This window comes from Hyperolius riggenbachi, chromosome 10 (genome assembly GCF_040937935.1).
Source record: "Hyperolius riggenbachi isolate aHypRig1 chromosome 10, aHypRig1.pri, whole genome shotgun sequence".
NCBI classification, from domain to species: domain Eukaryota; kingdom Metazoa; phylum Chordata; class Amphibia; order Anura; family Hyperoliidae; genus Hyperolius; species Hyperolius riggenbachi.
In genome coordinates this window covers 33,866,433-33,879,752 of record NC_090655.1, presented here as the reverse complement: position 1 = coordinate 33,879,752, position 13,320 = coordinate 33,866,433, and the positions used below count along the sequence as shown (strand labels likewise).

The following is a 13,320-nucleotide window of genomic DNA, read 5'->3' as shown; positions in this document are numbered from 1 at the left end:
GGGCACTTTGGGGGATGAGGGATTGGACAGCAAGACTGTGGCGACAGTCAAGCAGCCCATCCATGCATCAGGAGAGGAGTTTGGGGGGTCCTCATCCCAGCAGGACATGTTTCAGGAGGGGGAGGATGTTGATGACCCGGTGACAGACAGAGACTGGGTGCCACCACCTCCAGGGGATGTCGTCCTCAGCAGCTCTGAGGAGGAGGAGGAGGATGCTCTTGTGGGCCTTGCAAGGAGGCGCATCATTGCAAGCATTGGCAGCAGCAGTAGGCAGGTCCCACAGCCTGCTGGTGTCTCAGGCTCAGCAGCAGCAGCAGCAGCATCTGCCAGTACCACCACCAGCCGCACCCAAGCCCCCCAAGCCCCCCCCCCAAACCACCACAGGGAGACAGGCAGCAGCGCTTCCATGCCGTAGGGGGATGTTTCTGTCACCAATCTGGCGCTTTTTCACCATGCCCACAGTGTACAGCAAGTACGCCACTTGCAACCACTGTCAGCGGAAGTTGAGCAGAGGTGCAGACCCCTTAAAGTTCAGCACCAGCTCGCTCATCAACCACCTTGCGGCTAAACATTTCCACCAGCATGAGAAGTTCCAGAGGCTGAAGGCATCTGGTGCTGGCAGTGGCACCACACCCATCACTGCACAGCCTTCAGCAGCAGCAGCAGCAACAGCAGCCACCCGCCCTCCTGCTCCTCCAGCAGCACCAGCAGGAGTGCGGAAACGCACTGCTCCTCCCCCCTCTGCAACTCCTGCCGCCGACACTGAGGCCTGTTCTGGCAGCCAGTCCTCAGTGGCCTCCTCCGCTGTGTCTGCTGATTCCCGTGCCAGCAAAAGGCCACGCCAGAGCCTTTTGAGCGAGTCCTTCCAGGGGGTGGTTAGGGCTCTGCCTCCCAGCAGCCGTCGCGTGCGGCAGCTGAACGGCTTGCTGGCACGGGCCATGTGCTCCCAACTCCTGCCGTACACGCTCGTGCAGGAGGGGAGCGACATTCGTGCGCTGCTTGCTTGCGCAGCCCCAGACTGGCAGCTCCCCAGCAGACACTTTTTCTCCCGCAAGGCCATTCCTGCACTGCACCGCTTTGTGATGGCCAATGTGGAGCGAGGGCTGGAGCACGCGGTTGGTGAAAGGGTCCACGTCACCATGGACTCCTGGAGCAGCCGCTTCGGGACAGGCCGCTACCTGTCCTTCACTGTCCACTGGGTCAGCTTGGTGGAAGGGGGTGAGGATGGGAGAGCAGCAGCGGGCACAGCAGCAGCAGCAACACAGTGGGTGGTGCCACCCCGCAGGGTCAGGGGAACTGCAGCAGGTTCCTCCGATCCTCTGCCATCCTCCGGCACACCTGGCCAAACCCCCCGCCTCAGCAGCAGCGTGAAGGCCCGCCACTGCCAAGCGCTGCTGCACTTGGTCAGCCTTGGGAAGACCAAGCTGACGGCAACCCATGTGTTGGCCAAACTCCAGGAGCAGGAGAGGATTTGGCTGACCCCCAGAGGCCTCAGAGTCGGAGAGGTGGTGGCCGACAATGGGGCCAATCTGGTTGCCACAATAGACAGGGGAAACCTGACCCACATCCCCTGTCTTGCCCACGTGCTGAACCTGGTGGTGCAGAAGTTCTTGCGCACCTACCAGGGGATGGGCGAACTGCTGGAAACGGCAAGGAACGTTGTGCGTCACTTCCGGCGCTCGGCTGCAGCCTGTGCGAGCCTGGAAGACGTGCAAAAGGAGCTGGATCTGCCACGCCATCGGCTGATCCTTGACGTTCCGACTCGCTGGAACTCCACCCTGGCGATGTTGGAGCGTCTGGTTGAACAGAAGCGCGCTGTCAAACAGTACCTTGCCCTGGCCACTGTTTCCGCCGCTCAGAGAAGGGACAAGACCAGCAACATCCCGTCCATCGTCCCCGATGATGACTGGAGGCACATGCAGCAGGTGTGCTTAGTGCTGGCTCCCTTTCTGCAGGCCACTAACATGGTGAGCAGGGACCATGCTATGGTCTGCGAGTGGGTGCCCCTGGTTTGTCTGCTGAACAGGGCCCTCGATGCTTTGCTGGAACAGGGAGCGGCAGCCTTGGACCAGCAGGAGCGGCAAGCAGCTGCACAGTCCACCTCTGAGGGGGAGGAGGAGGAGGACTTGGTGGAGGTCCCTGACCTTGCTGCTGATGAGGGGGATCAGCACAGTGCAGCTGAGTTGGTGCGGGGGTGGAGAGAGGATGAGGCTGACGAGGCAGAGGAGGAGGATGAGGACAGCAGCACTGCCGTCGATGTGCCAGCAGACGTGGCCCGCCTCTTCCCAATGGCAGCGCACATGCTGACGTGCCTGCGCAGAGACCCCAGGGTGATCCAGATGAAGCAGAGGGAGGACATCTGGATCAGCATGATGTTGGACCCACGCCTCAAGGGGAAGTTGAGCCAGTTCCTGCCGCCTGCAGGAGGAGACCCAGCGCAACAAATAAGGAGCTTGCAGCAGGCCCTTGTTGAGCGCTTGGAGGAAGCCTTCCCCCAGCCTTCCACCCCCACTGTCCAGCAGCCAGCACAGAGGCAGCAGCAGGTGCCTGCATCCAGCAGCAAGCGCCCCACAGACCTGCTGTCTCTCAGCCACGAGCTCTACAGGACTGTAGAGGCTCCGGCAGCAGTGACTAGAGAGGAGGTGCATGAAGCAGCATCCTCCACCGGTCACAGCCAGCGCCTGACCCGCATGGTGGCTGACTACATGGGGTCCTACAGCGGGCTTGACAGCGATGCCCCTGTTGATCCCATGGAGTATTGGGTCAAGCGCCTGGAGATCTGGAGCGAGCTGGCGCAGTACGCCCTGGAAGTGCTGTCCTGCCCCCCTTCCAGCGTGCTGTCCGAGCGCTGCTTCAGTGCAGCTGGTGGTGTGGTCACCGAGAAACGCTCACGTCTGTCTCACAAGTCTGTGGACAGACTGACGTTTCTCAAGATGAACCAGGCGTGGGTGGAAGGCGAGTTCCTGGCCCCTGTTGTCGGCGAGAGGGGGACATGAACTGGCTAAGAACCATCGTTAATGTGCCTTACCACCCTTTACCACCTCCTGGCTCCTGCTCACTAAGCCAGCCTGGTTCACTTTGACTATTACGTCGCCTGCAGCCACACATTTTACACCTACAGTGGGCTGCTGTGTACTGCCCTTCTGCTGTCTGTCTGTGTTTCCCACTGCCAGGGTACACAGATTTACCTTCTGCTGCCACTCTGCCACCAGCTATTACGTCAAACAATAGCTATATATCTGTGTAATTGGTTGTAAAACCAAAACTACAAAACCATAAAAAAAAAAAAAAGGTTTAATTTTTCTGAGGTGCCCGGGTTGAAAACTGTGTTGTCCCAGTTGTGTATTGGACACGATGTGGGCTGCACGACCGCTGTCTGGGACCTCCTGCCTGCTGTGTTTATTTACAGCCCTGGTATCACCGCTAGGTACCAGGGCTATTATGTCACGCTGCCTGCCTGCTGCCACACTCACACTACTCCTCCATTCCTCCTGCTGATGCTGCTGTCTGTCTGTGTTTCCCAACGCCAGGGTACACAGATTTACCTTCTGCTGCCACTCTGCCACCAGCTATTACGTCAAACAATAGCTGCTCACATTACTCCTCCATTCCTCCTGCTGCTGCTGCTGCTGTCTGTCTGTCTGTGTTTCCCAACGCCAGGGTACACAGATTTACCTTCTGCTGCCACTCTGCCACCAGCTATTACGTCAAAAAATAGCTATATCTGTGTAATTGGTTGTAAAACCAAAACTACAAAACCATAAAAAAAAAAAAAAAAAAGGTTTAATTTTTCTGAGGTGCCCGGGTTGAAAACTGTGTTGTCCCAGTTGTGTATTGGACACAATGTGGGCTGCACGACCGCTGTCTGGGACCTCCTGCCTGCTGTGTTTATTTACAGCCCTGGTATCACCGCTAGGTACCAGGGCTATTATGTCACGCTGCCTGCCTCATTGACTGCCTGCTGCCACACACTCATCCTCCTCCTCCTGCTGCTGAATTTACCTCCTGCTGTCTGTGTGTTTCCACTGCCAGGGAGCACATACAATGGCGCTTCCAACATGCGTGCGCCACCAGCTATTTGTTACGCTCAAAAATAGCTGCATTTCTTTAAAAAAAAAAATTTGAAAAGAGAAATAAGTGAAGAAGAAGACGATATAGAAGAAGATGAAGAAGATGAAGAAGAAGAAGATGAAGATGATGAAGAAGAAGAAGATGAAGAAGAAGAAGATGAAGATGATGAAGAAGAAGAAGATGAAGAAGAAGATGAAGATGATGAAGAAGAAGAAGATGAAGAAGATGAAGATGAAGAAGAAGAAGAAGATGAAGAAGAAGAAGAAGATGAAGAAGATGAAGATGATGAAGAAGAAGAAGATGAAGAAGATGAAGATGAAGATGATGAAGAAGAAGAAGATGAAGAAGAAGAAGATGAAGATGAAGAAGATGAAGAAGATGAAGAAGATGAAGATGATGAAGAAGAAGAAGATGAAGAAGAAGAAGATGAAGATGAAGAAGATGAAGAAGATGAAGAAGAAGAAGATGAAGATGAAGAAGATGAAGAAGATGAAGAAGATGAAGAAGAAGATGATGAAGAAGATGAAGATGAAGAAGATGAAGAAGATGAAGAAGAAGATGATGAAGAAGAAGAAGATGATGAAGAAGATGAAGATGAAGAAGATGAAGAAGATGAAGAAGAAGATGAAGATGATGAAGAAGATGAAGATGAAGAAGATGAAGAAGATGAAGAAGATGAAGAAGAAGAAGAAGAAGAAGATGATGAAGAAGATGAAGATGAAGAAGATGAAGAAGATGAAGAAGAAGATGAAGATGATGAAGAAGAAGAAGATGAAGAAGAAGATGAAGAAGAAGAAGAAGATGAAGAAGTTGAAGATGAAGTAGATGAAGAAGAAGAAGAAGATGAAGAAGAAGATGAAGAAGAAGATGAAGAAGATGAAGAAGAAGATGAAGAAGAAGATGAAGAAGATGAAGAAAAAGAAGATGAAGAAGATGAAGAAGAAGAAGAAGAAGACAATATAAAAGAAGAAGATATAGAAGAAGATATAGAAGAAGAAGATATAGAAGAAGAAGATAAAGAAGAAGAAGTAGAAGTATATACAGTACTGAACAAATTTCTGGACACAACTTCTCTTTTCAACTTTTTTTTTTTAAAGGAACATCCCCACATAATCACTTGCTGTTGTTACTTGGAAAAAAAGAGGTTTCTTGCATCATTCACCCTCAAAACAAGTGTTGGAAGCTATTTAAGGCCATTTCGAATAGTCAGCTCGAATAATGAGCTCGAATACCGACTCGAATAGTGAGCTCGAATTCCAAGGTCGAATCGAATAGTAAAAATTATTCGACTCGAATATTCGACTGATCTCGAATAATTTACTATTCGAATTCGACCTAACTCGAATTTTGAAAAGGGGTATTTGAGCACCACTAATCGTGATGACGTCGACAATGTCGTGACGTCATCGGGAGTCCCGATCCACCCCTCAGAGCTGCCTGGCACTGACTGGCCAGGCTGCGCAGGGGTCTTGGGAGGGGGGGGCCTTACGCGGCGGGTAGCAGCGCATCGGTGGTGAGCGCCGGCGATCGTCCCCCACACGCAGCTAGCAAAGTGCTAGCTGCGTGTTTTAAAAAAAATTTGTTAAAACCGGCCCAGCAGGGCCTGAGCGGCGCCCTCCAGCGGTCATGGACGAGCTGAGCTCATCCATACCGCCAAGGAGGTTAAAGGTAATAGTGGGTACTAGGGGAAAAAAGATTTTTCCAAGTGGACCATGTCGTTTTTGAGAATATCAGTTTAAAAAATGCAAAGAAAAAATGTTTTTAAACTTGGAAAAATTACAGTTTAAAATACATTTTTCTTTGCATTTTTAAAATCGATTTTCTCAAAAACTACAATGTCTTTTTGAAATTTTTTTTTTTACTTGTCCCCACTATTCTCCTTAACCTGTGTACCAATTTTGGTAGCAATAGCTTGTATGAGGGCTTTGCTATTAACTGCCAAAGTCGGCACAAAATTTCATGAAATTGTGCCAACATTACGTGAAAAATTATGCGAAATTATGAAACACTACTATTACATACGAAATCAATTACGATTTTCCCTGAAATTTCGCATTACGATTACAATGCAAAAATGCGAATTTCGATGCAAAATTTCGGCCCATCGCTGCTTGTGGATGATCCAGCTCTGTCTGAAAGAAAATATTGCTGTAAGTGTGAGGGTCACAAGGGACCGTCCCAGAAAAGATGAGCTCGCTACACAAAGCCAATAGGCCCTCATTCACTATAAGATGGTTTTTAAGAGACTACATTTCCAAGAAAGGTTGAACAAACTGATTAGTGACCTGAATAATGTATAAATACATAAGAGGGCAATACAGAAACTTGGCTGGTGAGCTTATCATCCCTAGGTTTGTACAAAGGTGGACAAGGAGATGTCCTCTTCGTATGGAGGAAAAAGTTTTTGCCATCTATTTTACAGTTAAGGTAGCCATATATTTCTCAACTTTTTTATTTTTTATTTTTTTTATTTCTTTTCCTGTCAATATTCAGCATAGTGTCTAGTGATGGGCCGAATATCAAATTTTGGGTTTGTGAATTTCAATTGAGAATCTCCGCAAAAAATTTGCGAATCTGCGAATCTCTATAGACTTCAATGGGCAGGAGAATTTTTAAACCTACAAAGACTGTTTGTGGCCACAGAAGTGATGAAAAAGTTGTTTCAAGGGGCCTAACATCTGGACAGGGGCATGCCAGAGGGGGATCCATGGCAAATGTCCCACCAAAAATTATGGAGTTGACGCAGAGTCGCGTTTTGATCAACTAGTTTAATCATACTAGATGCCAGTAGTGGAGTGAAGGATTATTGGGTTATGGTCGGTGCATTACTAGGACCAGCAGACCTGTCTCCTACAGCACTAAGATTTTACACAGGGACCAATGGATACTAGATGCCAGTAATGGTGTGAAGGTAGCTTATGGTCAGTGCACTGCTAGGACCAGCAGACCTGTCTCCAACAGCTAACTTGTGCACTGGCCACAAAAGAGCAATACAATGGCAAGAAAAACAATGAATCAGCCCTAAAAAGGGATTAGCTGTTCAGGACAATGTGGTAGCAAGAATCTGCACTGAGGACACAGAACAGAGACCTAGCTAACGCTTTGCCTATGTGCAGTAGCTCTCTCCCTGCTCTCACTAACACTGCAGCCACATAATGAATCCGATATGGCTGCCTGGCGTTTTTACAGGAGGGTGGTGGGTCCAGGAGGGGGGTGCTATCTGATTGGCTGCCATGTGTCTGCTGACTGTAAGGTAAGGGGTCAAAGTTTAGCTCCATGATGATGTATAGGGGGCAAATCGAATCCACCATGTATTCACCTGAGGTGGCGAATGCGAATACGCGCTCTTCGCTGGGAATTATTCACCTGGTGAATACTTTGGCCCATCTCTATTCCCGTCGAATCTGCTAAAAACCGATGCAGCAAGTAGCCCGATTCAATCCCTCCGGATTAAAGATATTGATTGATCCGGGCAGCAGATTGACATCCCAATCAGGGATGAGCAACAGAGGAATTCCGAATAGGTTTTATTCTGAATTCATCCAGGTAAGTAGCACACCTAGAGGGAGGGTTAAACTTACCCAGGAGCCTTCTGCTTTAATCCGTCCCACGCTGCGATCCAATTCCCGATCATGTGACTACCCCACTTCCTCCTTTCGGGTTGAAGGAGGAAGTGCGGTAGTCACGTGACCGAGAATTGGTATGCGCCATCGGACAGATTAAAGCAGAATGCTCCTGGGTAAGTTTAACCCTCCAGCGCCTTACCCCCCCCTTCCCCCCTCAGGTGTGCTAATTACCTGGATGAATTCCGAATTAAACCTATTTGGAATTCATCGTTTGCTCATCCCTGATCTCTAAGTGTTGTACTGGATTGTCCAGTGTAATGCTGCGGTTTGATAGATTTGTTTTAATATTTCATACTGAAATCTATTCAAAAAAACCTGTTCTTAAAGGGGTCAAGCTGCAGGAGACCTGGTATGGTTAAGCATGCCACAGCGTGCCCCTTAATCAGGATGTCGCTCCAGGAGAGGAGCTGGAGTATCTCTCCTTTAAAATGTGTCATTGAGTTTCTGTCTTTTCACATGTCTATGCGCCTCATGGTTCACTGCAGCTCTTGCCTACCCTCCCCCCCGCCTCTCCGGATCCAGGTGGTGGTGGCTGGGTGGGGAGGAGGGGTTCATCTAGATCATGTGACCATGTGGCACCCAAAGTAGTGATATATCCTCTGAATATGTATCAGATTAACAAGTGTTTTGACAGCTGTTGTATTTTATCCTGGCAGGAGATGACAATCTACCTAGTGAGTAGCTGGAACATTGTTGCTCCCACTACCTGCAAAACTGAACGTATGGGTAAGCGTCTCTTTCTTTTTTAGACAAGTGACTGATGCCACCTACAGGTGAAGTTAGCACATCTTGCTGCAGGTTGTGGTAGCTACAGGTTTTTACTTTCCTAGATTTTTGCAGCACGAAGTTAGACGTGTACGATTACTTAAAGGACTAATGACCTGAGAAGGATATGGAGGCTGCCATGTTTAGTACCTTTTTAGGAACATTTTTATAAAAATTGCCTGGTTTCCCATGTTTGTTTCAGGTGTGATCCAGACAGACACTGCTAGTACCAGAGTGATCAGCGGGGCTGCCAGGCAACTGGTATTGTTTACAAGGAAATAAATATGGCAGCCTCGCATGCATGCCACAATTTCATTTCCGCAAGCTGCTTTAGCTCCTTAGCCGATCATCAGGCTCCTTCCTGCGCTGAAATCTACCACGCTAGCTGCACATAGCAGCCTATTGTAAAAACCGGGAGGTGCCCGATAGCGGGCTCCACTGTGTGCCCAAATTTCTGTGTTTTGCCACAAATCGCGGCTTTTACAATAGGCGCCCACGGTGTGCCTTTTTTTCCCCTAAGGTCTCCTGTGACATTTGTTCCTGTTCTGGGCATTTCCTATATCCCTCTCAGGTCAGTTGTCATAAAAAAAATGCAGAACATTCTCCTAAAAGGTCTTTGAAATTATAGAGACTTTGGCCCATATGCAATTAACTTTTTCACTGGACCTTTCTCCTGAGAGATAAATTTTCTTCTTCCATTTTTGAACCTCCGGACTAAAAATCGACTCAGCAGCACTGAAAAGGCTTTGTGTTTCTTTAAGAGTTTCACAGCATCAGAACTTTGTTTCTCTTATCCAAGCCTCATTTTTAGCTGCACAGAAGAAAACTGCCTGGGCTTTTTCCCCCTAATGCTGTGCAAAGCATGATGGGATTTCTGATGTTGTTGTTCTCGTTCTGCTGTTTTGGTGCAATTTTTATTTTTTACATTTTGAATTTGACATTTGAAGCCTAGCGTGTGCAGCTGGGAGGGGTTATCAGGACACAGGACAGTTGGAACTGTGTCTCCTGCTCCTTGTCACCTCCTTTCAACCAAAAAGATGGCTGCCCCATGAAGAAGATGGCTGCCCCCATGAATCACAAACATCTGCCTGTTCTTTTAAAACAGGGTGGGTAAGATATTATATTACCTATCCATTCTAATTAACATAACTAATGTAACTTAATGACAGTATGTTTGTTTAGGCTGAAGTTCCCCTTTAAGTAGCTTTTCAGCACTCTGCAATTGGAAAGGTACCAAAAAGTAGGTGCAAAAGTACTGTCAAAATGATTTTGAGTATTTTCTTTCTTTCTGCTGATTTTAAAATATTGACAATTTTAAAAATATCACCTAGTAGAAAACTCAGGAGAAAAAGTAAATTGCATATGGCCCCTTGTATTAATTTGGTAAATATGAAATATCACAGGGGAATAGTTAAATCTTGCCAGTGCTACCTACTGGGTTCAAGCAATGCCCATTCAGAGACTGGATTATTCGGCCGAATAAAACTACAGAATTCTATGCGCTGGTTGCAGTATTAGGAAAGATCAGTTTTGCATTGGGCTATACAGTATACACATTGTCACAGCTCTGCATTGGGTTATACTGTATATATATTGTGTGCTATGTAGTGTATATATGGTAATGTGTCAAATGCAAATTGCACTTTTTTCCTGACAAAGCTCCCTGTGAGGGGGTGAAACATGTTGGTTTTTTGGGCCATGTAAATTGTATTGCACTGACACTTTGATTTTTAGTTATAACCTACAACTAAGAGGTTCCTCCTATTCAGAGATTGGATGCTAAAGTGCTAAGACTAACCAGCATTTTGAATAGCAGCAGATAGTTATGGTTCTAAACATTTTACCTGTTATTTACTAGGGGATGACTTTCTTAAAGGAAAGGTTCAGGGAAACCTGTAAAAAAATAAAAATCCCTATCCACTTACCTGGGGCTTCCTCCAGCCTGTGGCAGGCAGGAGGTGCCCTCGCCGCCGCTCCAGAGGCTTCCGGTCGTCTTCGGTGGCCGACCCGACCTGGCCAGGCCGGCTGCCAGGTCGGGCTCTTCTGCGCTCCAAGGACGGGCTCTTCTGCGTCCCACGCGGGCACGCTGACGTCATCGGACGTCCTCCGGGCTGTACTGCGCAGGCGCAGTAGTTCTGGCGTGCCTTTTTTAGTGTTTTTTATCCATTATTGCGCCAGGAAAAATCAAATATGGCCGCCGGTTATGAGTTGTTCTGGATGTGCTGTCTAGGCTATATGAAACTAGGCTGCTGCAGCCTTTCATCTGTGTGCTTTCATTTTGGTATGATGTACAGCTGCCTGTAGGAAGTGTCTCTCATAGGAATGAAACTGCAGTCATCATCAGTATCTACAGTATCCAGGCAGAGTGCACACCGAGCACACAGGGATCATATTGCAGCCACACTCTCTCAGCAGCAGCAGCCCCTCCCATGTCATCACAGCTCTCAGTATGCAAAGCAGGAAATCTAAGCCAGGAGGTGGCAGGCTTGGGCTTGAAAAGACTCCACAGAAGAGTGACTCAGCTATAATGATTCCAGGTCAAACCTCGACTGAATAGTCGGTGGATTCTTATCACAGCTGCTAATAGACTAATTAAGCAGATAACAATGAAACTAAAAGCAGGGTAGGTGTTTACTGTCATGTTCCCACTGATAAATGTAATAAAATACATGAGGGTGCTTCGTCTCTGGTTCTCTTTAAGGTACCCTTACATTAGAGAGAGATCTGTTGCCTGCCCATACACCGCAGGCCGATTCCTGATCGATTTCAGCATGAAATATCTCGGGAATCGTTCTTGTGACGCCACATCCACCACCTTGCCGCCCCTGGCACTGTCCCCCCTAGTGTAAAAATGTGCCCCCCGGAGGCCCATGCAGTATAGTTAACTGGTTAGTGTCTACCGCTGGCTCCATGCTATCCTCAGCCCACATACACGTGCCCCACGTGGTTGCTGGCTTAACGTGGGCGCGTGTGTGATATCGCGTGTGTGATATCACGCACGTGGCCACGATTGTGAGGACGGAGCATGGAGCCAGCGGCAAACGCAGACAGGTAAAGTATACTGCATGGGCCTCTGGGGGGCACATTTTACACTAGGGGGCAGTGCTGGGGGTTCGGACGTGTTTGTCGCTTGTTCTGACATCACACACAGTTACCACCAGATCGAGCATGGGAGCCCTACATCTTGCAGCAGTCTGATAGATACATGCAACATGGTCAATCGGCTGCCAAGTCGCTTAATGTAAGGCCAACTTTAGACCACCATATTTTTGTGCTGACCCAATCTTCAGTTATATTGTCACCTATCTAAGTGGATCTAAATGGAATCTTCTGTACCAGTATTCCACATGCAAGTTTTGTTTCTTTTGGAGGGACAGTCCCTCTTTGGGAATCCAGTCTCCCTGTCCCTCTTTCCTCCTCATCTGTCCCTCTTTCAGGACTGATGTAGAGATATGTGTAAATATATGTATTTTTCAACTGAAACTTTTTTGTTTAGTTGACACTAAACTTTATTCCCATTAATTGAATTGATATATTTCCTATTTTCAAATATTAATATGAAGGAATATGAACCAGGATAGAAAGGACCAGTGTGGTTTGAATTTTAAAACACCACGTTTTTGTTATGAAATCTTTATGGTACACATAACTAAGGTTGTGACGGGGGCATGATTAGCGGTGTGGCTTAAGTGTCCCTGTTTCTTATCTCAAAAACTTGGGATTAGGTCTGTCTCCAGTAGCTCAACTGTGCCTCCCAAAGCAGGTCACTAAGGCCCGGTTCACATTAGCGGTTGTTTGCCAAACGGACCGGATGACCTGACCGGATCCGGACCGGATCCGGATCGGAACCGTACGGTTCTGATCCGGATCCGATCCGGATCCGGTCAGGTTGCATCAGGTGTCCATCAGGATGCGATCCGGATCCGTTTGGCAAAAGTTACGTTAAAAACAAAAAAAATGTTGGGGTCTGGGAGGTCAGCAGAAGGGGGACCTGTGGAATCAGGCCCTCTGCTGTTTAGCACTCACCTCCACCTGCGACATGCTGCCAACATCTCCGGATCCGGATCCAGCTGTGCTGCTCCACTCCAAAATGCTTGCCCATGTGTCCCCATCCAATATCGCCGCAACAATCCCCATAGGAAGTGGGGTAGAACATCCGGATTTCTCAGCCAGTGTGTTGTGCGCTCTCCGGTTCCCATTGGTTTGTATTGGCCGGATGGTGCAGTCCGGCTCCACCCCGGATACGGCTGCCGGAGGAGCCGGATGAAAAAATAGCGCATGTTGGAACGGAGGCCGGAGTCCGGATCCGGCCCGGATCCGGTCCGGCTCCGGTTCGGCAGAACGGACGCATGTGAACGGACGCATAGGCTTTCATTGCTATGCCGTGCGTCCGTTCTGTCCGTTCTGCAAGCGGTGCGGCTCCGGCACGGCGATTCCGGAGGGCCACCGCAAGTGTGAACCGGGCCTTAGTAATGAGAAGCCTTGTCATATGTTTCCAGACAGTGCAGCTCCAGCTATAGATTAGATCTCTAAATAATACCAAATCTAAGTGTTTGTAGAGCGACAAACCTTGTTGAATTTCTGCAGAGCACCAAAAGTTGTTATAAACTTGGTACTATGTAGGGATTTGATTACTTGGAAGGAGAATGACAATGTGATGTATGACCAAGTCCTGCAGTTCTGTTAGCCTAAGTGCTCTTTCACATTGGTGTGGGGCGGCATTTTACAGAAGCCTACTGCTAGGGCAATGAAAGTCTAGGGGGAATTGCGCCGGAAGTACCCTAACGCGACCGCATACCTTCGTTACTGTGCAGCTCCTGCCTATCCTGGTCTATGGCGACGCGCATGTTTTTAAATG

At 48.2% G+C, this 13,320-nt stretch overlaps 1 protein-coding gene across 8 annotated transcripts in view; it reads left to right on the top strand.

Annotated features, from left to right (window-relative positions):
* The window catches only part of LOC137533846 (alpha-2-macroglobulin-like protein 1), a 220,453-nt gene that overhangs the window by 70,780 nt on the left and 136,353 nt on the right, over nt 1–13,320 (top strand). For all 8 annotated transcript variants that reach the window (XM_068255094.1, XM_068255096.1, XM_068255097.1 and 5 more), the window contains exon 18: nt 8,354–8,423. In XM_068255094.1, coding sequence (XP_068111195.1) covers nt 8,354–8,423 — 70 coding nt within the window. The remainder of the gene's footprint in view (nt 1–8,353; nt 8,424–13,320) is intronic.